The sequence below is a fragment of the Muntiacus reevesi genome, chromosome 4 (assembly GCF_963930625.1).
Source record: "Muntiacus reevesi chromosome 4, mMunRee1.1, whole genome shotgun sequence".
Lineage (NCBI taxonomy): Eukaryota > Metazoa > Chordata > Mammalia > Artiodactyla > Cervidae > Muntiacus > Muntiacus reevesi.
The window spans coordinates 80,518,701-80,544,117 of record NC_089252.1 but is presented as its reverse complement, the minus strand read 5'-3'; the positions used below and the strand labels follow the sequence as shown (position 1 = coordinate 80,544,117).

General features: G+C 38.7%; 1 protein-coding gene across 1 annotated transcript in view; it reads left to right on the top strand.

Moving 5' to 3' along the window:
- Positions 1 to 25,417, top strand: part of ARL8B (ADP ribosylation factor like GTPase 8B) — a 54,311-nt gene that overhangs the window by 22,215 nt on the left and 6,679 nt on the right. The window contains exons 2-6 of the mRNA XM_065933255.1: positions 15,251 to 15,331; positions 16,659 to 16,732; positions 17,342 to 17,435; positions 24,013 to 24,080; positions 24,384 to 24,454. Of these exons, the coding sequence (XP_065789327.1) occupies positions 15,251 to 15,331; positions 16,659 to 16,732; positions 17,342 to 17,435; positions 24,013 to 24,080; positions 24,384 to 24,454 (388 nt within the window). The remainder of the gene's footprint in view (positions 1 to 15,250; positions 15,332 to 16,658; positions 16,733 to 17,341; positions 17,436 to 24,012; positions 24,081 to 24,383; positions 24,455 to 25,417) is intronic.

The following is a 25,417-nucleotide window of genomic DNA, read 5'->3' as shown; positions in this document are numbered from 1 at the left end:
GAGCACTTCTTCATCTGCCCATTGGCTATCTGTATGTCTTTGGAAAAATGTCTTCAGATCTTCTGTCTGTTTTTTAACCAGTTGCTTTTTTGCTAGCTGTTGAGTTGTATGAGTTCTTATATTTTGACTGTTACCCCTTACCGGTTACATGATATGTACATATTTTCTCCTGTTTGCTACATTGCTGTTTCATTTTGTTGATGGTTTCTTTTGCTTTGCAAAAGCTTTTTAGTTTGATACAGTTCACAATTGTTTATTTTTGCATTTGTTGCTTTTCGTGTTAATTTTTAAAAAAATGTCAGCAAGACCTGTCAGGGAGCTTACTGCTTGTGTCTTCCAGGAGCGCTACAGTTTTAGGTCTTAGGTTAAAGTCCTTAATCCACTCTGAATTAATGTTTTCAGTATGGTATGAGATGGCGGTCCACTTTCATTCTTTGGTCAGTGAGACTGGACCACTGTCTGGTTTTATGGTTGTCCAGTCTTCCCAGTGCCACTGATTGGAGTGACTGTCTTTTTTATTGTGTATCCTTAGCTCCTTTGTTGTAAATTAGTGTTGACCATGCATGGGTTTATCTCTGAGTTCTGTATTCTGTTCCATTGATCTTTGTTTTTTATGTGCATACCATTCTGTTTTGATTACTGCAGGTTTGTAACAGAGTTAGGAATCAGGAAGCAAGAAGCGTCTAGCTTTGTTCTTTTTTCTCAAGATGATTTTGGCTATTTGAAATCTTGTGTGGTACCATTCTTTTTCTCTTATCCTGGGATTTCAGTGACATGAATGTTAAGAGATTTTTATATTATTTTAAAGATCCTTGAGACTCTGTTGACTCCCCCCTCCCCCAGTCTTTTGTTAGTTCAGCCAATTTCTCTTGTTCTATCTTCAACTTCCTTGAGTTTTTTCTCTTTTTACCTCCATTCTTCTATTAGCCCATCCAGTGAGGTAGTTTTTTAAAATTTTGGTTATTGTATTTTTCATTTCTAAGATTTCCATTTGGTTCTATTTTATGGCTTTTGTTTACCTGTTGAAACTTTCTATTCCGTTCATTTCAAGAGTATGTACCCTTCTTGGAGCTAGTTATGATAGCTATTGTTATTTCCAATATGTTGGTCATGTTGATGTTGGCATCTGTTCATTGTCTTTTTCCCTTGCTTGTTGAAATTTTTCTTAATTCTTCACATATTTACTTATTCTGGATACTTAGAAATGAGACTCTGGGTTTTTAAAAAATTCTTTGGAGAATGTTTTTTGTTGTTTTGTTTTAGCAGGCAGTTGACCCTGTTAGACTCAGGCCACAGGCTCTGATTTGCCTTCTTCTCTGGGCTTTGGTTCTCATGTCAGTGCAGTTTGCAGTAGCACTTTTGGGATCATTCCTGCCTGTACACTGCTGAGGGGTTAGCTGGAAATCTGGCTAGTGGTCTACCTCGTAGTTTCACTCTCAAGGCCTTTGATAAGTTGTTCAGGGTCAGATTCACATATCACAGTTTGCGGATGAGCTCAGGAGTTTGTATACAACCTTATGGGGTCCATTTACCTAGTCCTTTCCTTTATGAATCTCTGATACTCTCTGACTCTACCCCCATCCCCACCCCCACCCCCTACCCCTCCCCACCCCCTGCTGCCAGAAAGTTGGAGGGGGATGGATGGATAGATGGGTTCAGTCTCGCTGCTTTGTTATGCCCTTCCCTCAGCTGAATCTGTTCTCAAGGACTAAGTGGTAGAAGAGAGAATGAAGACCCTGCTCAAAAACCGCAACAGGGATTTCTCCTTCTATTTCTCCCACCGCCTCCCTGTCCATCCCACTCCCAAGTGCTATTTGGACCACAGTTCCTTTGGTTAGAGACGATTCCCTTCTCTCAAGGTGCTTGCCTGGGCATAGCTGCTCTTAGGTGCTCATGGTTTCCAGACTTGACTTGTCTGGGGACTATGGCAGAAGAAAGGAAAAAACCCAGAGGATTTCCACTTTCTCTGCCCTGTTATCCACCCTCTCCCCCAGGAACACACACACGCATGCACAAGCTCCCATACATGGTCCTCGTACCCAAATCAGAGCCTCCTCCTTGAGCTTTTTCTGTTCATGCTTGCTACACTTTTCTGGCAATGGGGCTGCCTTTGGTCCAGGCTCTGGGAGATTGAGAGGGAGGGAAAAAGCAGCTAGGAAATAGCATCAGATTGCTTGTGTTTTGAGTTCTGATTTCCTTGTCTGATCTATCTGCTCCGCTTCCTTTCAGAGTTCACAGTTAGCTGCTGCGTGTGTTCAGGCCATGGTTTTTAGTTACATTCAGTCAAAGAGCCAGGGTGGAGCCTGTTTACCTAAACTTAACCAGAACACTGTGAACTGCTTTCTAACATCACATTTCATGGACCCTGTGTGATGTTTGTTGATGGTAGCAAATATTCAATGCTTCCACTGTACCTGTAACCAATGCCTGAAGCGGGCATTGTTCTAAACGGTGTATATATTTTAATTTATTTAACTTGAGATAGAGACTTGTTATCTTCATTTTACATTTGGAGAAAGAGGGACATTGCAAAGGTAAGGAACATGCAAGAAGGACCCACAGCTAGGCAAGTGGTAAGACCAGGGTAATAACCCGGTATGATTCTCTCCAGAGTCACAGGCATAACCAGAAGACTAGCATAAACATCCGTTACCTGAGAAAACGAGCAAAACTTCTTACAGTCAATCTACAGCCTCTGGGGTAACTTAAACTATTCTCAAATCATTGTTAATCAGTTATTTGGCTTTACTTTTCTACGATGGGCCTTTTTAATTACATTCAAAATACTCTTTTTTTTTTTAAATTCTTTTGATTCTGGCTTACTGTAATAGATCTTCAATAGATCAATAAAGACTTGTCTTTCTTATTTTGTTTTAAAGAGTTCAAAATTCATTTTACCATTTGTGGATTGCATATTTGTTGTGATTTCCACCAGTGTTTTGCTTAAGACTAGGACTCTTGTTAACATACATAACTCATTGATTTCGTAGCTTTTGGTTGGTTCTAGGAATCTTCCTTTTAAGTTTAATCATGGAAGTCTATTTCAGGATTTGAAGGAAAAATTTTTGTTTTATACTTTTCTTTTTTTGAAACAGGCTATACGTGCACACATAGAAGGGCATACAGTGGAAAATAAGCCTCTCATTTTAGTTGCCTGAGTACCCAATTCTTCCCCGAAAGAGGGAGAGAAACCTTTAAATATAGGAAATTGCTTATTTGCTTAGGGCACCTGTACCCACAGTGCAGAAAGTCAGACCCTTGACAGTGGTAGTTCACAGCAGTCGGGATGCGTCACAGGACGCCACGCAAGGGAGTAGGAGGCAGGCCTCAGGCCCACTCCACTCAGTGTTGAGTTAGGTTTTATTTTCTGATTTCTAAAGGAGGAAGAACAAAGAGGCTGGGATTAATCATTGTCATGTGACATTTCTGTGACATTTCTTAATTGTAGATTTGGGAGTCTGGTTTATGATTATTTGGTCAAATGGTCCATGGCTTGGGGGCCTGCTAGCTCATTTTGCCTGGAGAACAATCTGAGTTTATATGTTAGTGATGATATGTGTAGTAGCAGTTTTAGGACATTGATGATGTTATCAACAGTAGCAGTTTTAGTCATCCAACTCTGGTTGATTAGTGTTGAGTTAGCATAGGATTGAGGTCAGAGGTCACAGGAAAGGGAATAAGGTTTTGGAAAGAGTAATCATAAACTTGGTAAGGGAACTTGGTTTTAGGGAGACCCAGTTTCAAGTGTGGCTTCATTTCTGGGCTCGCTGTTCTGTCCATTGATACATGTGCCTGTTTTGTGCCAGCACCATACTGTTTTGGTTGCTGTAGCTTTGTGGAGTAGCTTGAAATCGGGTAGTGTGACATCTCGAGCTTTGTTCTTCATTTCAATATTGTTTTGGCTCCTTGGGGTCTTTTGTGTTTTCATATAGATTTTAGAATTACTTGTTCTAATTCTGTGAAAAATGTCATTGGTATTTTGATAGAGATTGCATTGAATATGTAGATAATCTTGGGTAGCATAGTTATTCTAACATTTACTCTTCCAATTCACTACCACGGTATGTCATCTTCCATCTTGTGTCATCTTCAGTTTTTTTAATTTAATTAAGCTTTTTATTTTGTATTGGGGTGTAGACAGTTAACAGTGTTGTCATAGTTTTAGGTGGATAGCAAATATTCCATTTCTTTAATCAGTGTCTAATAGTTTTCTGTGTAAATATCTCTTACCTCCTTAGGCACACTTGTTCCTAGATATTTTATTCTTTTTGATGCAGTTGTAAATGGGATTTTTTTTTTTTTTTTTGCTTTCTCTTTCTGAGAGTTCATTGTTAGTGTGTAAAAACACAATAGATATCTGTATATTAACTTTGTATCCTTCACCTTTACTGGATTCTTGATGAGTTTTTTGGTGGTGTCTAGGATTGTTTTATATATAGTATCATGTTATATGAAGCAATGACAATTTTACTTTCCAATTTGGCTTCCTTCTATTTCTTTTTTCTTGTCACTTTCTTAATGAAAAGGTATTTGTTAAAAAGGAAGGTAAAAATGAAAAAAGTAGGTAAATTGTCTAGAGACTTAACCAGTATGATAGTATGAAGGCCTGAAATGTGGAATTGCAGCTGAGCTATTTCAAATCCTAAAAGATGATGATGTGAAACTGCTGCACTCAGTATGCCAACAAATTTGAAAAATTCAGCAGTGGCCACAGGATTGGAAAAGGTCAGTTTTTACTCCAGTCCCAAAGAAGGCTCGAACTGCCGCACAGTTGCACTCATCTCACACGCGAGCAAAATAATGCTCAGAATTCTCCAAGCTAGATTTCAATAGTACGTGAACTGAGAACTTCCAAATGTTCAAGCTGGATTTAGAAAAGGCAGAGGAACTTGAGATCAAATTCCCAACATCTGTTGGATCATAAAAAAAGCAAGAGAGTTCCAAAAAAAACATCTACTTCTGCTTCACTGACTACGCCAAAGCCTTTGACTGTGTGGATCACAGCAAACTGTGGAAAATTCTTCAAGAGATGGAGTACCAGACTACCTTACCTGTCTCTGAGACATCCTTATGCAGGTCAGGAAGCAACAGTTAGAACTGAACATGGAACAACAGACCGCTTCCAAATTGGGAAAGGAGTACATCAAGGCTGTATATTGTCACCCTGCTTATGTAACTTATATGCAGAGTACATCATGTGAAATGCTGGATTGGATGAAGCACAGGCTGGAATCAAGATTGCCAGGAGAAATATCAATAACCTCAGATATGCAGATGACATCACCCTTATGACAGAAAGCAAAGAGGAACTGAAGAGCCTCTTGAAAATGAAACAGGAGAGTGAAAAAGCTGGCTTCAAAAAAAACGAAGATCATGTCATCTGGTCCCATCACTTCATGGCAAATAGATGGGTAAACAATGGAAACAGTGACAGACTTTAGTTTCTTGGGTTCCAAAATCACCTCAGATGGTGACTGCAGCCATGAAGTTAAAAGACACTTGCTTCTTGGAAGAAAAGCTATGACCAACCTAGACAGCATATTAAAAAACAGAGACATTACTTTGCTGACAAAGGTTCATCTAGTCAAAGCTATAGTTTTTTCAGTAGTCATGTATGGATGTGAGAGTTGGACCATAAAAAAAGCTGAGCATCAGAGAACTGATGCTTTTGAGCTGTGGTGTTGGAGAAGATGTTGAGAGTCCCTTGGACAGCAAGGAGATCAAACCAGTCAATCCTAAAGGAAATCAATCCTGAATATTCATTGGAAGGACTGATGCTGAAGCTGAAGCTCCAATACTTTGGCCAGCTGATTCAAAGAACTGATTCATTGTCAAAGACCCTGCTACTGGGGAGGATTGAAGGCAGAAGGAGAAGGGGACAACAGAGGATGAGATGGTTGGATGGCATCACTGACTTGATGGATATGAGTTTAGCAAGCTCCAGAATTGGTGATGGACAGGGAACCTTTGTGTGCTGCAGTCCATGGGGTTGCAGAGAGTTGGATGTGACTGAAGTGAACTGAACTGATGCTAAATTCCCCCCTACCCTCATGCTTCTGACTTTAGAATCTGCTTGATCCCACATGTGAAGATTATGTAGGATAATCTTTTTTTAATGTAAAAATACAAGTGTATTTTACAGATGTATAGTGAACTCTTGATGTTCATGGGAAATACATCCAGACATTAATGACTTGACAAGTTAGCAAATACTATATGTGCTGAAGCTCCCCGGCACTGATTTCTTTGGGAGCCCTTTTTTCACATTATTATTATATCATCAGAATTTCTGACTGAGTGAAAATGCTGCACTGTGATGTGGTTGCCCAGTGGTTGACTAGGATGCTCACTATCAAATTGTTCTACAAACAGTTTGAGATTTGTTCAGCAGTTCTTTGGAGATACTGTGTTGGCACAAAAGTTCTTTTCACTTTTTCCGTAAGATGGGACAAGACCCTGAATGAACTTTCTGGCCAATCCAGTAGATGTGTAAAACCATTACTAATGTGCTGTTAATGCAAGTTATGATGAAAATTGTGATGGATATATGAAATAGTAATTAGAGACTTTTCAAAGTGAATTTTCTTCGGAAATAGAGGTTTGCAGGAATGAAGGTTTTCAGGCTCCTGATAGAAAATTGTGGGTTTGAGGACATTTAATCCTCAGGAGTTGTCTTTGTAGAGGAGATTGCTGCAGAGGCGCTGTCTTGGTATTAGCAGTGCTGGTGGAAAGGACCCGCCTGCCGATGCAGGAATCGTGAGACGTGGGTTTAATCCAGGAGTTGGGAAGATCCCCTGCAGGAGGGCATGGCAGCCCACTCCAGTATTCTTGCCTGGGAAATCCCATGGACAGAAAATCCTGGTGGGTTACAGTCCATAAGGTCACAAAGAATTGGTCATAACTGAGCAACTAAACCACAGCAACAAAACTCCCATTGGACCATAAAGAAGGGAGTGAACAGTCACAGGTGTTTGTGCATCAGTACAACCCAGGTTCATTATCTGTGGCTGCTGGTTGGCTCATCTCTGCAGCAGAGTTTTAGAACTGGCCTGCCTCCATCAGACCATCCAGACCAGAGTTCATAAGTGCCTCCTCCGCGTGGGTGAGACGGAAGCGCAGCTCTCACTGTGCCCAGGGGGAAGCCGCTGCCAGTCAGGTGGAGTTGGCAGAGCAGATGGAAAATACTGACTTCTAGAGCAGAGTCTACACAGGGCGCCTGTCCATGCCAGATCCTGAGGATGCGTTTTATCTTTTTGGCTACTGTTTTTGAACAGTTAGAAACTTTTTTGACTATTAGTGCAAATTTTGTCCCTTTTTGAAGGATAATATTAAAAATTTATGATTTTGTTGAAGGTTTTTCTTACTTGATTTGCTTCAGAAAAATAACTTAGGAATTTAGTTTATTTGGAGTGATAGCTGTTTTTCAGAATTTGGGCCATTTGAAGATGAGAGGCCTTAATTGACCATGCCTCTAAGAAACCTGAAATTTGAAGATTTCGCGTGCTACTTAATTTTGTTTGATAAGGACTGAGGAGAATCCCTCCATCTTAAAACAAACTAAAGTCGAAACCCACTGGGATTTTGAGAGATGTTGTTTTTTGGTTAGTAAGATTTAACTCTCAAGCGAAGCTTAAATATGTCTTTTAAACTGATGTCCTGTGGGGAGGAATTATGTCTGTAGTTGGAAGTAATTCTGGGTTTGCATTTAAAACTGATAACAAGTTACAGTTTTTTTGGAAATTAAGGAAAATTATCCAAAGATTTCTAACATAGAAAATGAACATGATATGATCTTTGAAATACTGCTGTAGTGAATGATTATACCTTTTCTAGCCCTTTAAAAAAAGAGAGTCTCAGATATGATATATGTGTTCACAGTGGAAACTACTCTATGAAGTGCTGAGAAAGAAGAGTGTAGAGTATGTATTAAGTGGGATAGTTTTCACCCAGACTAAGAGGAACTTAGACTTGGGAGAGCACACTGTGTTTAATTCACTTCCCAGCTTATACATAAATATTAAGATATAGAAAATCATAGTAGATTTTAAAATGCCAATTTCAAAGCCTAGAGGCTTTTCCTTTATACAGAAATGATAAAATATGGATTTTTCTATTAGAAGACATTTGTAAGTCAATATCCTTTTTGAACATTGAAGGACCAAACTAGATTAGCAATGATTTGTTCCTGAGTTAGTTGTCATAATTTCTTAAGATTGAATCTCTTCATGAGTTTCACGAATATTATAGTAGAAAATTAATTTTTTTAATTCTAGATGTGTCCTAGATACGATACACAAGAAGATGGTATTTGATTATCTTGTTTAAGAAATCTTTCTTTGGAAACAATTTCAAATTTACAGAAAATTTGCAGGAATGAAAGCACTCCAAAAAACATTTATATACCCTTTGTTGAGGTCAGACATTTTACCTCATTTGCTGTATCTTTCGTGTACTGTGTTTCTCTCACCCTATATAAGTAAGATCTGTGTGCCATGCCTGTTGTTTCTAAACGTTTACATTTGTAGTTTCTGAGTTTAGGAATATTCTCTTATCTGACTAATTTAGTTGCCAACTTTATTATGTTTAAAAAACTTGATATCTCATAGGTGTTATCTATTCCTGTTTTGTCAGTTGACCTAATATTGTTGATAGTTTTTTGCTCCCCGATAGAGGATCCAGTCTAGGGTCAGGTACTGCATTTAGACATCATGTCTCTTTAGCATCTTCTGTCTAAAGTTTTAGAGTTTTGATCTTTTATGACATTGGCATCTTTGAAACTCCTCCTCTCCACCTGCCTTTTAAATAGACTGTTCCTCTGTTTTGGGTCAGTCTGATGTTTCTTCATGATTAGATTTAGTTTACGCCTTCTCAGTTGAAATACACGGAGGGATGTTGTGTTCTCATGGTAATACTTCTGTGGGCACATGAGGTCCATTTGAGAATTCCACATGAAGCCAAGATTTTGTCTTGATTTCTTCATTGTATAATTACTTGTTTTTCCCTCTGCAGCTGATAAGTGGTTTGTGAGGTGTACTTTAAGACCATTTAAGGAATGGAAATACCTTATTTCCTCATCAAAATTTTCTCCTAGATCTGCCTTTCATTTTAAATAATTCCAGCAAAAGTAGGTTGCCATCCTTTTTTTTTTTTTTACTATTGTAATTTGAAACGTAAGAGTAATATTAGCAGTAATTTCACTTATTAGTGAAATATAAGAACCATAGTAATGATACACACTAGGAAAATGGGTATTAGTAATAGTTTTCTGATTGAATTAAACGTTCTTGGAAAGAAAAGTGAATTACTTGTATATTTATTTGCTTTATCCTCTCACTTGTCAAATGTGTAAATTTTGGCGATTTAAATGATTTGAGTCATAGTGTATGTCGTTTAAAATGAGAGAAGACAGCTCTGCTTAGCATGGGAAAGTAATTTCTTCTCGCTGAGAGGAGAAATGCAATCTGAGTCTTGTTTTTGCTCCTTCTTTCATTCTGTCTACAAAGTATCTTGATAACTAAAACCTTAAAAAATAAAAAGTTTCTTAGAGAAAAACCTGTGAGAGATTTGTCAAAGCAGGTATTTTTCCACTTGTGTTTAAAGTTTATTGAATTGGATCGGACTGCTACTAAAGAGAAACAGATCAAGCAAAGAGAAGCTTCTCCCGTGTTGTTCATAGCGTGATTTCTGCCTTTGTTCATTTATGAGAGCAGTTGTAAAATCTAATCTGTTGCATTTGGAATCTGTTTCACAGCACTGAGATGTATGGGTATTTCACTGTGTTCTCACACGTGTCAGATACCATTGTATATGAGCAGCCAGTGCTTGCATGGTGCATTTCTACCGTAACCTGGTTACAAAGAATGAACATCTTCCCCATTTTTACTGAGTGTGGTCAGTGGAGTGTCCTTTCACTAGTACAGGTCCTCTCCTTCAGGTTTTCTGCCTTCCTGGGGTTAACTGTGACCTTGGCTCTTCTCTTTCCGTTCCTTTTTCATTTTGCCTTGCTCCTGTGATCCGCAGTAATAAATGTAGGTAAGCTCTGTGTACTGGAGTTGACACAGATAGAACTTTATGGGACAAGGTCTGCTTTTAGCCTTTGGTATACTAATGATTTGGGGGAGGGGGAGTCACATTTTTCCTACTCTTGATGGCATTCATCACTTAACTATATTTTATTCAATTTTAATTTTTTTTTTTAACACCAAGAACATTTTGTATTGGGTTATAACTGATTCACAGTGTTGTAGTAGCTTCAGTTGAACAGTGAAGGGACTATGTACATGTATCCATTCTCCTTCAAAACCCCTCCAATCCAGGCTGGTACATAACACTGAGGAGAGATCCGTGTGCTGTACAATAGGTCTTTGTTGGCTATCCACTTTAAATATAGCAGTATATTTTAAATGAGGGGCCTGTGAATAAGCATAAAATAAAAAGCAAAGACATTACTTTGCCGACAGAGGTCCTTCTAGTCAAAGTTATGATTTTTCCAGTAGTCGTGTATGGATGTGAGAGTTGGACCATAAAGAAGGCTGAGTGCCAAAAAATTGATACTTTAGAACTGTGGTGCTGGAGAAGACTCTTTGGAGTCCCTTGGACTGCAAGGAGATCAAACCAGTTAACCCTCAAGATTATCAACCCTGAATATTCATTGGAGGGACTGATGCTTAAGCTGAAGCTCCAGTACTTTGGCTACCTGATGCAAAGAACTGATTCATTGGAAAAGACTGATGCTGGCAAAGATTGAAGGCAGAAGAAGGGGACGACAGAGGATCAGATGGTTGGATGGCATCACCACCTTGATGGACATGAGTTTGAGCAAACTGTGGGAGTTGGTGATGGTCAGGGCCGTCTGGCGTGCTGCATTCCATGGGGTCGCAAAGTGTTGGATAAAACCGAGCAACTAACTGAACTGAATTGAACTGATGAATAAACATAAAACCATAAATGCTAGAGCTGTAAGTGACTTTGGAGATAGTCTTCCAGTTTCCTTTTCTTCTAGTAAGATAGCTTAATCCTGAAGGTAAGATGACTTGTGTGTGTAACTGGTAATAAGATTCCTTGATCTTGAAGGTATTTTTCTTTTTACCGTCTTATTTTGCTTCAAATTTATTTTGTCCCACCAAACAAATTCCAGAGATACAGCCTTGTGACTCTAGGTGTGCGTAACAGCTGCAGTTTCATCCACTGTCACAAAATCACTGTGAGTGCCACTCATGATCTTGAATTTGTGTTAAGTGAAGGTCAGTTTATATTTGATATGCTATTTAGGAAGACAGGTATGAAAGCATATTTTTATCTCTCTTTACAGATCTTAAAAATAATGTGACTTCGAGCAAATGGCTTAACCTGTCATTGCCTTGGTTTTCTCATCTGAAAAATGAGGATATTGCTACATACTTCATAGGGTTGTTATTAGGATTAAGTAAGTTAATATTGATTAATATTTACTGAGTATTTAGAACAGTACTTCATGCTATTTAAGTATTTGTTAAAATAAAGAGCGTGATACACAATTAAGTAGTATTTTCCAAACATCTACTTGTTTCCTAAATTGCTAGTCTCAGTTTAGTGGCATTTTGACAGCATAGAAATAAATTCTGTTATTTAGAGCACAATTGCCAACTGAGTGGTTTAGTCATTCAACACAAGCTTTGAAAAGTGACAATTAAGATTTGACACTAAGAAAGAAGTAGAAAATGCTTCCAATTCTGTAAAGTTGTTATTCCACAAAATCCATTCATCAAAGCCAACAAATGTTTTTTGAACATTGTGCTGTACTCAGGACATTTGGAATTAAAAACCCAAAGATATGATTGCCTAATTTTCAGCCTTTGCAGATTATCAGTGGCAGGTGAATGAGGGAAAACTATGGTTAACATCTGCCAGCAGCGAGAAGTAGCAGTGAAGAAAGAGATGAACAACTAAGACAGTTCAGGGTCATCTGAGTATACTGCAGCCCCTACATCATGATCATAATCATAAAATTTTACTGCCAGAAGGGCCCTTGAGGATTATGGAGTTTAGTTTTCCTGTTTTACAATTTGTAAAATGACCCTGAAACACCAAGAACATATTCAGTCATATTCCAAGGATTGTGAAAAGTCAGACAAGTATGTACTGCACTTTAGAAAGCTTTGTGTGCAAGCTGTTTTAGAAGTTTTGGTACCTAAAAACTTCATCTACGATTTCTGCCTGCCTCATTATGTATAGCTTCTTTTCCTAATGATACCAAATAAATGAGGCATTATCTCAGACCTCTCCTTAGGTATTAATTAATTATAGCCTATTATGATTCACAGTGGTGAACTTTAAGAAAAATAACCATTGTCGAGCAGTGTGACTTGGGGAATTTATTTCCTGTTCCATAACTGTTCCTGTTCCATATTTCCTGTTCTTAACTATTAAGTGTATAATTCAGTACTAATAAGTGCATTCACATTTCTGTGTAGCCATCACCACTCTCCATCGATAGGACCTTTAATCTACCCAACCTGAAATCCCATACCCACTAAGCATTAACTCCCTGTTTCCACCGCTCTAGCCTTTGGCAACTACCATTCTACTTTCTGTCTTTATGAATTTAACTGCTGTAGGTTTCTCATATAAATAGAATCATGAAGTATTTATCTTTGTTTGTGCCTGGCTTGTTTCACTTAACGTAATGTCCTCACGGTTCCTCCATGGTGGAGCATGAATGAGGTTTTAAGGCTGAATAGTATTACATTGTAGGGGTAGACCACACTTTGTTTATCATCAGATGGACTCTAGGTAGCTTCCACATTTTGGTTGTTGTCAATAATACTGTGAACACGGTTGTATAAATATCTCAAATTCCTACTTTCAGTTATTTTGGGTATATACTCAGAACTGGAATTGCTGGATCATGTGGTAATTCTATTTTTAGTGTTTTGAGGAACTGCCATGTTGTTTTCATTCTCCCACCCCTGACAACCACTGATCTTTTTATTTACTGTTTTCTTTTTTTCATAATATCATATTGTTGGAATCATGCAGTATGTAGTCTTGCCACATGGGGTCTTTCATTAAATATACATTTAAGATTCCTCCATGTCCTTTGTGACTTGCATTTCTTTTTAGTACTGAATAATACTGTATTGTCTGGATGTACCGGTCTTATCTGTTCACTTACTGAAGGGCACCTTGGTTGTTTTAGGTTTTAGCAATTATAAATAATGATGCTGTAATCATTTAATGTGTGGCTTTTTGTGTGGACTTAAGTTTTCAAGCCCTTTTGGTAAATACCAAGGAGTGTGATTGCTGGGTGGTATGGTAAGAGTGTGTTTGGATTTGTAAAATACTGTCAGCTGTCTGCCAAAGTGGCTGCACCTTTCTACAAACCTATCAGCAGTGACTGAGAGTTCCTCTTACTCCACATCCTCATCAGCGTTTGGTGTTATCAAAAAATACCAGATTTGGGCCACTCTAATGGTTTGCAGTGGTATCTCATTGTCCTGAATTGCATTTTCATGGTGACGTATGATGTGGTGAGTCTTTCCGTGTGCTTCTTTGCCATCTGTATATCTCCTTTGGTAAGATCTTTGGCTCATATTTTAATTGGATTGTTTTCATATTGTTGAGTTTTAACAGTTCATTTTATATTTCCAGTAATAGTCTTTTATCACATGTCTTTTGCAAATATTTTCCCCCTACTCTGTGGCTTGTTTTGAGTCTCTTGACATTGTCTTTTGCAGAGCAGAAATGTTTAATAAAGTTAGCTTATTATTTGCTTTATAGAGCATGCCTTTGATGTTACCTCTGTGCATGTTTTAATCAGGTTACATTTTTTTATTCTTTTGTTATGGCTAGTTTTGATATATGTAGTTTTAATATCACAACTAAATCTTCACATATAAATCACATATGTGAAAGTTCTGAAAATTATACTGTTTGACAGGTATAAATAAAATAGTGATTATGGTTGTGTTAACATTTTTTCTGAGATTAGCCCAAACGCCACTGAACAGTAGAGGAAAAGAAAAAGAAGTAGAACACTTTTGGGGTTATGTAGAAGAAATTAGCTTGTGAAATTGGAATTCATTGTGCTCAGTACTTGTAGACATTTTGAAGTGAATGTGTGGCTAACAATTGGCCGATGTTAGGGCCTTTAAAATAGTCCCATTTGTTTAATGAGCCCCGTGTTGATATATTTCTTGGTCCCAAGTCAGATCATTTGAGAAACATTTCGCAAAATACATAATATATAAAATCAGCATTAATGTGACTCATTAGGTGTACTTCACTGGAGGATATAAGGAACGTTTGAGTGGACAGACATACGTGCTTGGGTGGAGAGACTTTGTTCACTGTCAAGAGTTGACAAAAGGCAGCCAGTATTGTAACAGAAACAATTACTTTCTAAAGTTTATTTCAAATGTGAGAGATCAACCACATTTCTAAACATTCCAAATTCTTGATCTGCTATTTAGAATAATATATAGATAAGCTACAGTAATTTGTGTAATCCTAATTTATTTCCAATTGGAAAAAACCAGCCTAATGGAAAAGAATTGAGAACTCAGATATAGAGCTGCTGCTATGTGAAATTTGCCATTTCACATCAATCTAGTCAGGAAAGTGTGGATTTATAGATCCATTTGTAAAATGGACCTTTGTTACACTGTGTAATCAAATTCCAGATGGATAAACATTTAAAAGTATAAATAGTATTAGAAGATACTTAATTTTGGTCTCTGACAGCAAGGTTATAAACCAAAAAGAGAATGGAATAGAATAGAATAGAATCCTACATAAAAGGATCATCTTTATGAAAAAAACATTTTATAAGCATTATTAAAAAGCTGACTCAGAAGAGCAACAGTGAATTTTAACAGTATTGTCAATATAATTTCAGTGGTACAAATAGAAAACTTTAACCATTTACTTCTGATTTACTTCTACCCTGTATACAAAAATGTATGTATAGGTGGAGGAAATTTACATAACAGATTTCTTAAGTAGTTGTACAGTATTTTTCTTAAACTTAAAAATAGATAAAATTTGCATTAGTTTTAAAAATATCTTTAAAAGGAGAATGTCTGTGAATGAAAAAAATGCATCTCTTCAAAATCTATGGCTATCAGGAGTATTTTTCTTAAGGTTACCATCACTAAAAAATTAGTTATTTGCTAATATGGGTACAGAAGTAATGTTGATGTGAAAGGTTATACATTGTTGCAGTTTTAATAAGTAACAATTAATCTAACTTCGAATGTTTTCTTTCATTCAGTCAGGTCAGTTCAGTGAAGATATGATACCTACAGTGGGCTTCAACATGAGAAAAGTAACTAAAGGTAACGTCACAATAAAGGTACGTCAGCTGCTTGCCATACTTGATATAAATTGTTAGCACATACAAATTAGGAATTTTTCTGTTTGTTTCTTTGGTTTTTACATGAGTATTGGCAGTTCTTAATTGGGCATGCTCCAAACGAGTGTAAATTTTTTTCCTTCTTTCTCTAATAGATAAAAATGTTTAAGTGTTGAAATGTTAAGTCCCATAAAAAACTTTGCATATGGGTTGACAGAAGTAATATTTGGGATTTAGATGTTCCTCGGAAATAAAAATCCCATCTTCAGAGTGTTTGGAATGTAATATTGCATATATTTCATGAATAATTTATGTTGAAAGAGACTGTTTATAATATTAGTAATTTAGTATTGTATTTATGGTAGCAAATACGGTCACCCAGTTTTCCCTTTCTTTGCTACTCAGCCCTAAAATTAAAACTATAAAACAGTAAAAATTAACTAGTTTAACATAATTTTGTTTCTAGAATAAGTTTGATAGGTTTGCGTTGTGGACGGTTGGACCGGTTTTTAATTTATTTTTATTATTTTTAGCTCCTTTGTTCATGTGCGAAGTTTTGCTTTGATAGCCTGAACCCTTATGGCCATTTTACCCAGTTCTTGTGGCTCCCAGAAGCTGTTTGCTAAATTCTTTCTGTAGCTTTTCTAATGAAGCTTCTAATGTCTCGTGTATGTCATTCTGCATGCGTCCATTGTCTGTAGCTAAATTGGAAGCCTTTTGAAGATAAGCATCATGACTTAAGACCTTTACATAGCCCTACAGAGTAGCCATAATAGTGCAATAACTGTAGTTGGTGGCTTTCATATGGATAAAATAACTTTATATAAGAAAAGCACCTAGGTAGGAATATTTTCTATGTTATATACAGAATAATTTAAAATGATTACATTCTAATATATATACCCGATCAGACAATTAAACTAATAGATTCTGAATGAAGAGTTTTTTTTTTCTCTTGGACTTCAAATGTGGATGATGTGTGATCATGCAGATTCTAAGAGTTACTATTTTTTTAAAAATAAGTTTTCAGTATTGGAAATCTATTGGTTAATAGGCAAAGAAAGTATTGCCCCAAAATGAAATCTTTGCTCAGGCAGCACCTATTAGATCTAATGTAAATGTGTTAAATACAAACTTCAAGTTCAGAAATGGCCCCAAGAACTTCCAGGACAAGAACTTGTTTGAGCTTGGATTTTTCCAAAGCAGTTTGGCTCTAACATTGTGGAGCTGAGCATATCTGCTTCTTTTTTTCCTTCCATCTGCTGCTTTTTTCTTCACTGTGTTATTTGAAATATTATTATTAAGATTTGTCTGTCTTGATTTGAAGATTTGGGACATAGGAGGACAACCCCGCTTCCGGAGCATGTGGGAACGGTACTGCAGAGGAGTCAATGCTATTGTGTAAGCTGCCTCCCTTCCACCCCCACCACCCTGTCCCCCATTCCCCCTTATAATCAGTTTAGGTTTCAAGGAAATAAGGCATTTTTCATACTTTTAAAGGCTTAATTTTTATTTCTGGCAGTAAAATCTTTTTTAGGTATTTTCTTAGTATAATTTCCCATTAACATCAGACTTTAAAAAATTAATCATCAAATGGGAGTTTTGTTTTTTTCTCTATGTTGCTAATAGATATACATGTTTTACCCCCTAAAGAACAGTCTGTCTCTCTGCTTATTTTATTGGTGTTCAGTTGATTAACAGGATGAGTTTTAGGTGTGCAGCATAGAGATTCAGTATTTTTGCAGGTTATATTCCATTATGGATTATTGAAAGATAATGGGTATAATTTCCTGTGTTGCATAATATATCCTTGAAGCTTATCTGATTCTGTATATAGTAGTTTGTAGGACAGTCTATTAAAAAGTATTTTGAGGTGACAGCCTTTTAAAATCTAGGACTTAATTTTGATCAACAGTTTCAGTAGTATAAATTAAGAAAATTAAAAATTTGTTCATTGTGATCATCAAAGAATATGATGGAGGCATTTTGAGATCACTTTTTTTTTTTAAGTTACATGATAGATGCTGCAGATCGTGAAAAGATAGAAGCCTCTCGAAATGAACTACATAATCTTCTAGATAAACCGCAGTTACAAGGAATTCCAGTAAGTGTGGTTAATTTCACATTATATGATTATAATATTTGTAGTTATATTATTAAAAGTTTAATTATGCATTTTTGTTAATTATGTTTGAAATCAGTAGAGTGTCTTTATTTGTTTTAAAGTCTGGACAGCTTATATTTACTGAGTATCCATCACATGCTGGGCAGTGTGCTATTTAGTCATTTCTTAACAAGCTGGTTAGTGAACTGTATGTAGTAGAAGCAGCGCTTAGTCCTGGGGAAATAGTAGTGAAGAGAAGTAGATAGAAGTAGATGCTTCCTGCCATCATGGAGCTTATGGTTTAGTAGGAAACTAGGTAGATGATATGAAAATGGCTTGAATAATGCAGCTCTGATAAGTGCTATGAAGGAGAGATACAAGGGGCTTATGGAGTTGTAAGTTACAGGGCAGATTTGGTATAGTTTGAGGGAAGAAGGAAAGATTCCCCAAGAAGTGCTACTTGAGCTGAGATGTGAGGGATGTGTAGGTATGTGAGGGATGTGACAGTTGGAGGGAAAGAGAATTGCAGGCAGAGGCTCTTAGGTAGGAGGAAGTAGGGTTTGAGAGGAGGCTGGTGTCTCTAGAGTGCTGAGCCGAGTGGGCGGGTAGAGCATTGTGAGCCTCTGACAGCAGGGGTACTTCAGGAGGCTGTGCTGGGTGGGACTGAGTATTTTAAATGCTCAGACTTATTATCTAAATCATTGTTATTTCAGTTTAAAAATGGATTGCATGGGGACTATTCCCAGGTGGCGCTAGTGGTAAAGAACCCACCTGCCAGTGCAGAAGACGTAGGAGACAGGCGGGTTCGATCCCTGGGTTGAGAAGATTCCCTGGAGAAGGGCATGGCTACCCACTCCAGTATTCTTGCCTGGAGAATCCCATGGACAGAGGAGCTTGGCAGGCTACAGTCCATGAAGTGGGAAAGAGTCAGACACGACTGAAGCAGCTTAGCATAAGGAGGACAGTTTTAGGAAGCTGTTGAAACAGTTTTCAAATTCAAGACAGTTTTGAACTTCTCTTGGCAGAATAGAGTACCATGGATTGGGGTGGTCATAGACAAGGTTGTGAGAAGGAAATATATGTGGAGGCTATTTAGGAAGACCGTCCACCAGACTGAGAAAGGAAGATAAACAGGACAATTCCTAGTTCCTGGCTAATGTGGTTGGATGGAAGATGGTGCCATTTGTTGAGTGAAAGAAGCTGGAAAAGGCCCCGACTTTACCCTCATGACGAGGTCGTGAGTGTCAGATCCCTGAAGTATGTTATCTCAGGTAATCATCACAGTGTGCTGAGGGTGATGGTGTGATCCCTCCTGGTGACAGTTGTTATTTGAGCAGGATCACATGGCGACTAAGTGCATTGCACAACCAGGTTTTGAATCTATTTATTTCTGACTTCAAGGCCTGTCCTTTTTCTTTTGTATTAACTAGTTCTGCATGTGTTGTTGTTCAGTCGCCTAGTCATGTCTGACTTTTTGTTACCCCATGGACTGCAGCATGCCAGGCCTCTCTGTCCCTCACCATCTCCTGAAGTTTGCGCAAATTCATATCCATTGCATTGGTGATGCCATCAAGCCATCTCATCCTCTGACACCCTCTTTTCCTTCTGCCCTCAGTCTTTCCCAGCATCAGGGACTTTTTCCAGTGAGTCAGCTGTTCGCATCAGATGACCAAAATATTGCATACCATAAGTAAAAAAATAAAAGAAATCTTGTTCCCCATGAGAGTTTTTAGTAGCAAACAATAGAAAGCTGTTTAAGTAGAGAGGAATTCATTGAAACAATATTGAGTAGTTTACAGAGTCTTGAGAAGGCTGCCCATAACTGTGTTGAGAAAACACTGGAACAAGGGAAAGCTGAGCAGCTGCCAGGATCACATCCAAATTGACATCATATAGTCAGTCTGGTGAGCCCATGCGGTTTGTGAACACCAGACTCAATTGCTCCAGTTGGAAGGTCATTTAGTTGATGCCCCTTCCATAGCAGAATGGGTTCAGTATTCCTGCTTTCTTGTAAAACTGGCTCTGCATTCAGAGTTTTGGTTGATTGTAGATTGTATGTCCATTCTCTAGCAGAAAAGAAGGCTGGAAAAGAAATTATCTACAGAAGCAAGTAGCTTTATTGGGAGACAGAGTCATAAGGTGGGAGATTTCTCTGTTTGTTTTTTTCTTTGAAAGACTACTTAAATGTAGGAAGAGGACTAAGATGCCAGGCAATCCCCAAACTGAGAACTGATCACAAATGACCAGGATGTATTTTTTTATTTAAACTCACATAGATCCAGGTTGAGAACCTGGGTGACTTAGTAAGACCTAGTGAAAGGGTTAGTCACTCAGTCGTGTCTGACTCTTTGTGACCCCATGGACTGTAGCTGCGAGGCTCCTCTGTCCACAGGATTCTCCAGACCAGAATACTGGAGTGGGTTGCCATTCCCTTCTCCAGGAGGTCTTCCCAACATAGGGATCAGAACCTGGTACTTGCATTGCAGATGGATTCTTTACCTTCTGAGCCACCAGAGTTTCGAGAGGGGTAGGAATGAGAGAAGGGCGGACAGGCTGCCCAAGGGTGCTGAGATTGGCTTTTGACTCCCTGACCCCTTTGATTTTAGCATTCTTTGGAGAGCTCGTGGTGCTCCTTGCATTCTGTGGGTCTATTCTTGGCTCTTTCCTCTTTCTGAGAATGAGTCTAGGGCCTGTGAGTAGAATCAGTCACAGTGTCTGGAGTTGAGGGTGGGGGCGGGACCTGTATTAAGTGAAAGATGTAGCTTTGACACGTGTTTGATGAGCCGGCCAGGTAGACATGGTGTGCACTCTCTCAGGCTTGGTCAGAGATACAAGTTCTTGGAGAGCATTGACTCAGAGTAAGGACGGTATCAGATACATTGTGTGTACTCATAGTTTTTGCTTTTTGTAAGGCAGAAAGGAGATACCTGGGAAAGGCAGAATGGTTTGGGGATGCCCCTCTCCACTTTCCTCTTTTTTCAAAGCACATTGAGTAATCACATGACACGTTTGTTCTCAGAGTTGATGGCTACTGTATTTATCCTGATTCCCAAACTTACCCATTGTCTTAATATTTATACATGATACTTTATAGGATGGATGTAGAATTTTAAAGTGTTATTTACATGTTTACTGTTAGATTAATGCCTAACAGATAACAGTGGTTGAAAATCATGCCTCCACCCTCGGCAGTTAAGATCATATTCACATTTTGGTAAAGATTTGTTAAGAAATAACAGAATGCATACCATAGACTTCAGTTCAGTTCAGTTCAGTCACTCAGTCGTGAAGTGATGGGAACAGATGCCATGATCTTAGTTTTCTGAATGTTGAGCTTTAAGCCAACTTTTTCACTCTCCTCTTTCACTTTCATCAAGAGGCTTTTGGTTCCTCTTCACTTTCTGCCATAAGGTGATGTCATCTGCATATCTGAGGTTATTGATATTTCTCCCAGCAATCTTGATTCCAGCTTGTGCTTCTTCCAGCCCAGCGTTTCTCATGATGTACTGTGCATAGAAGTTAAATAAGCAGGGTGACAATATACAGCCGTGACTTACTCCTTTTCCTATTTGGAACCGGTCTGTTGTTCCGTGTCCAGTTCTAACTGTTGCTTCCTGACCTGCATATAGGTTTCTCAAGAGGTCAGGTGGTCTGGTATTCCCATCTCTTTCAGAATTTTCCACAGTTTATTGTAATCCACACAGTCAAAGGCTTTGGCATAGTCAGTAAAGCAGAAATAGATGTTTTTCTGGAACTCTCTTGCATTTTCAGCGATTCAGCGAATGTTGGCAATTTGATCTCTGGTTCCTCTACCTTTTCTAAAACTGCTTGAACATCTGGAATTTCATGGTTCACGTATTGCTGAAGCCTGGCTTGGAGAATTTTGAGCATTACTTTACTAGCGTGTGAGATGAGTGCAATTGTGCGGTAGTTTGAGCATTCTTTGAGATTGCTTTTCTTTGGGATTGGAATGAAAACTGGCCTTTTCCAGTCCTGTGGCCACTGCTGAGTTTTCCAAATTTGCTGGAATATTGAGTGCAGCACTTTCACAGCATCATCTTTCAGGATTTGAAATAGCTCAACTGGAATTCCATCACCTCCACTAGCTTTGTTCGTAGTGATGCTTTCTAAGGCCCACTTGACTTCACATTCCAGGATGTCTGGCTCTAGGTGAGTGATCAAACCATCGTGATTATCTGAGTTGTGAAGATCTTTTTTGTATAGTTCTTCTATGTATTCTTGCCACCTCTTCTTAATATCTTCTGCTTCTGTTAGGTCCATACCATTTCTGTCCTTTATCGAAACCATCTTTGAATGAAATGTTCCCTTGGTATCTCTAATTTTCTTGAAGAGATCTCTAGTCTTTCCCATTTTGCTGTTTTCCTCTTATTTCTTTCCGTTGATCACTGAGGAAGGCTTTCTTATCTCTCCTGGCTATTCTTTGGAACTCTGCATTCAAATGGGTATATCTTTCCTTTTCTCCTTTGCTTTTTGCTTCTCTTCTTTTCACAGCTATTTGTAAGGCCTCCTCAGAGAGCCATTTTGCCTTTTTGCATTTCTTTTCCACAGGGATGGTCTTGATCCCTGTCTCCTGCACAATGTCACGAACCTCCGTCCATGGTTCATCAGGCACTCTATCAGATCTAGTCCCTTAAATCTATTTCTCACTTCTACTGCATAGTCATAAGGGATTTGATTTAGGTCCTACCTGAATGGTCTAGTGGTTTTCCCTACTTTCTTCAATTTAAGTCTGAATTTGGCAATAAGGAGTTCATGATCTGAGCCACAGTCAGCTTCCAGTCTTGTTTTTTGCTCACTCTATAGAGCTTCTCCATCTTTGGCTGCAAAGAATATAATCAATCTGATTTCGGTGTTGCCCATCTGGTGATGTCCAGGTGTAGAGTCTTCTCATGTTGTTGGAAGAGGGTGTTTGCTATGACTAGTGTGTTCTCTTGGAAAAACTCTATTAGCCTTTGCCCTGCTTCATTCCGTACTCCAAGGCCAAATTTGCCTGTTACTCCAGGTGTTTCTTGACTTGCTACTTTTGCATCCCAGTCCCCTATAATGAAAAGGACATCTTTTTTGGATGTTAGTTCTAAAAGGTCTTGTAGGTCTTCATAGAACCATTCAACTTCAGCTTCTTCAGCATTACTGGTTGGGGCATAGGCTTGGATTACCGTGATATTGAATGGTTTGCCTTGGAAATGAATAGAGATCATTCTGTCATTTTTGAGATTGCATCCAAGTACTGCATTTTGGACTCTTTTGTTGACCATGATGGCTACTCCATTTCTTCTAAGGGATTCCTGCCCACAGTAGTAGATATAATGGTCATCTGAGTTAAATTCACCCATTCCAGTCCATTTTAGTTTGCTGATTCCTCCTAGAATGTTGACGTTCACTCTTGCCATCTCCTGTTTGACCAGTTCCAATTTGCCTTGATTCATGGACCTAACATTCCAGGTTCCTATGCAATATTGCTATGTATAGCATTGGACCTTGCTTATATCACTAGTCCCATCCACAACTGGGTATTGTTTTTGCTTTGGCTCCATCCCTTCATTCTTTCTGGAGTTATTTCTCCACTGATCTCCAGTAGCATATTGGGCACCTTCCAACCTGGGGAGTTCCTCTTTCAGTATCCTGTCATTTTGCCTTTTTATACTGTTATGGGGTTCTCAAGGCAAGAATACTGAAGTGGTTTGCCATTCCCTTCTCCAGTGGACCATGTTGTGTCAGACCTCTCCACAACGACCTGTCCATCTTGGGTGGCCCCACACGGCATGGCTTCATTTCACTGAGTTAGACAGGACTGTGGTCCTGTGATCAGATTGGCTAGTTTTCTGTGATTATGGTTTTAGTGTGTCTGCCCTCTGATGCCCTCTCACAACACCTACCGTCTTACTTGGGTTTCTCTTACCTTGAACGTGGGGTATCTCTTCACGGCTGCTCCAGCAAAGCGAAGCTGCTGCTCCTTGCCTTGGATGAGGGGTATCTCTTCACGGCGGCCCCTCCTGACCTTGAACGTGGAGTAGCTCCTCTCGGCCCTCCTGCGCCTGCACAGCCGCCGCTCCTTGGACATGGGATTGCTCCTCTTGGCTGCCGCCCCTGACCTCTGGCATGGGGTAGCTTGTCTCGGCCTCTGCCCCTGACCTCGGGCGTGGGGTAGCTTGTCTCGGCCTCTGCCCCTGACCTCGGGCGTGGGGTAGCTTGTCTCGACCTCTGCCCCTGACCTCCAGCGTGGGGTAGCTCCTCTCGACTGCTTCTGCGCAGTTGCAGCCTGGTGCTCTTGGTCGCCGCCCCTGACCTTGGGCGAGGGGTAGCTCCTCTTGGCCACGCGTCTGTGTTAAACAGAAGTTGGTAGCCACATAGTGAATTAGACAACTGCATGGCATTAATCGAAGTTAGAGTAAATGCTTATTTGAATTATGGAGTGAAATGAGATAGGCCACTGGTCATGTAAATATGCTTTTAATACTATGGCATGAGGTAACCTAATTTTACTGTGTACACATGTGAATATGCTTCTGTGATGTTTTCTTACATAAAATTTACTCAGTGACTTTTCTTTTTAAAGGTGCTAGTACTTGGAAACAAGAGAGATCTTCCTAATGCGTTGGATGAGAAACAGCTAATTGAAAAAATGTATGTCTTAAGAATGAATGATGGGTTTTTTTTAAAAAAAACTGGTTCTGTTTTGCCCATAAGATATACTGTTTTGCCCACTGTTTTGTTTAGCTTTGCTCCATTATTTAGTAATGATCATAGCCCTGTTTTGGGGTAGGTAAACTTGACATACTAGAGAAGTAAACCCATAAAATTTTATTAGTAATAACATTTCTTCAGTATAATTATTTAAAAGAACAAGTAAAATTGAGCTTAGATTGATAAGATGGCAATTGTTTTAAAAGCCCAGACTTAAAACTTTCCTAATTCTGCTTCTTACAGGAATCTGTCTGCTATTCAGGATAGAGAAATTTGCTGCTATTCAATTTCTTGCAAAGAAAAGGATAATATAGGTAAGAAATAACTGATATTTGGGGAGAAGTTGATATCAATAGAAGGGATGTCTCATTCTTTTTACTGTTTGTTACCTTTATTTCTGTTTACTTGATTTCTCCTATAAAGTACAATTGCTTTTGCCTCAGGAAAAAGAGTAGGCATTATACCTTTTAGCAACAAATACAGCATCCTGAATCTGCTCTATGCTACTTAAAGAAGTAAATGAAATAAAGACATGAAATTAATTATGTGCTATCAGCTTATTGTATTTTTGCAGAGCTAGTGTCTTAACTGTGCTTTATAATAGAATGATGTTCTTGAAATAAGACTTAACAGAGGTTGGTTTACAGGCATTGTAAGGATTTTTCATTTCTCAAACCAGTATATTACTGCAGTTTGTTAGCACTCGCAAGTATAAGCCAAAAATAACCCTTTACCTACTTAATGTTCTGTATTAATTTCCTAGGACTGCAAAGTAGCACAAACGGGGTGGCTTAGAAAGAGCAGAAATTTATTCTCTCAGGTTTAGGAGGGTAGAAGTTTGGTGTCTGTGTCAGCAGGGCCGTGCTCTCTCTGATGGCTCTAGGGGAGGGTCTCTCCCTGCCCTTCCCTGGCGTGTGGCTGCCGGCCGTCTTTGACCTTCCTTGGTGGAAGCTTTGTATCTCCACCCTCTTTCTCTGCTTCAACATGGCTTTCTCCTCTGTGTGTATGTCTGAGTGTCTGTTTTCTCTTCTTACCAAGGACACGTGTTACTGGATTAGGGCCAACCCTAATCCAGAATTACTTCATCCTATGTCTGCAAAGACCCAATTTCCAAATAAATTCTGAGGTTCCGGGTGGATGTGAATTTTTAGGGGTCACCATTCAATCCAGCACGGTATCCGTAAAGAATAAATATGTCTGACTCAACTTCGGTCTGTTAATTTGGTGAGGGATTGTTTAATTAAAGTGTATTGGCATAGAGAAGATCAGAAGGTTAA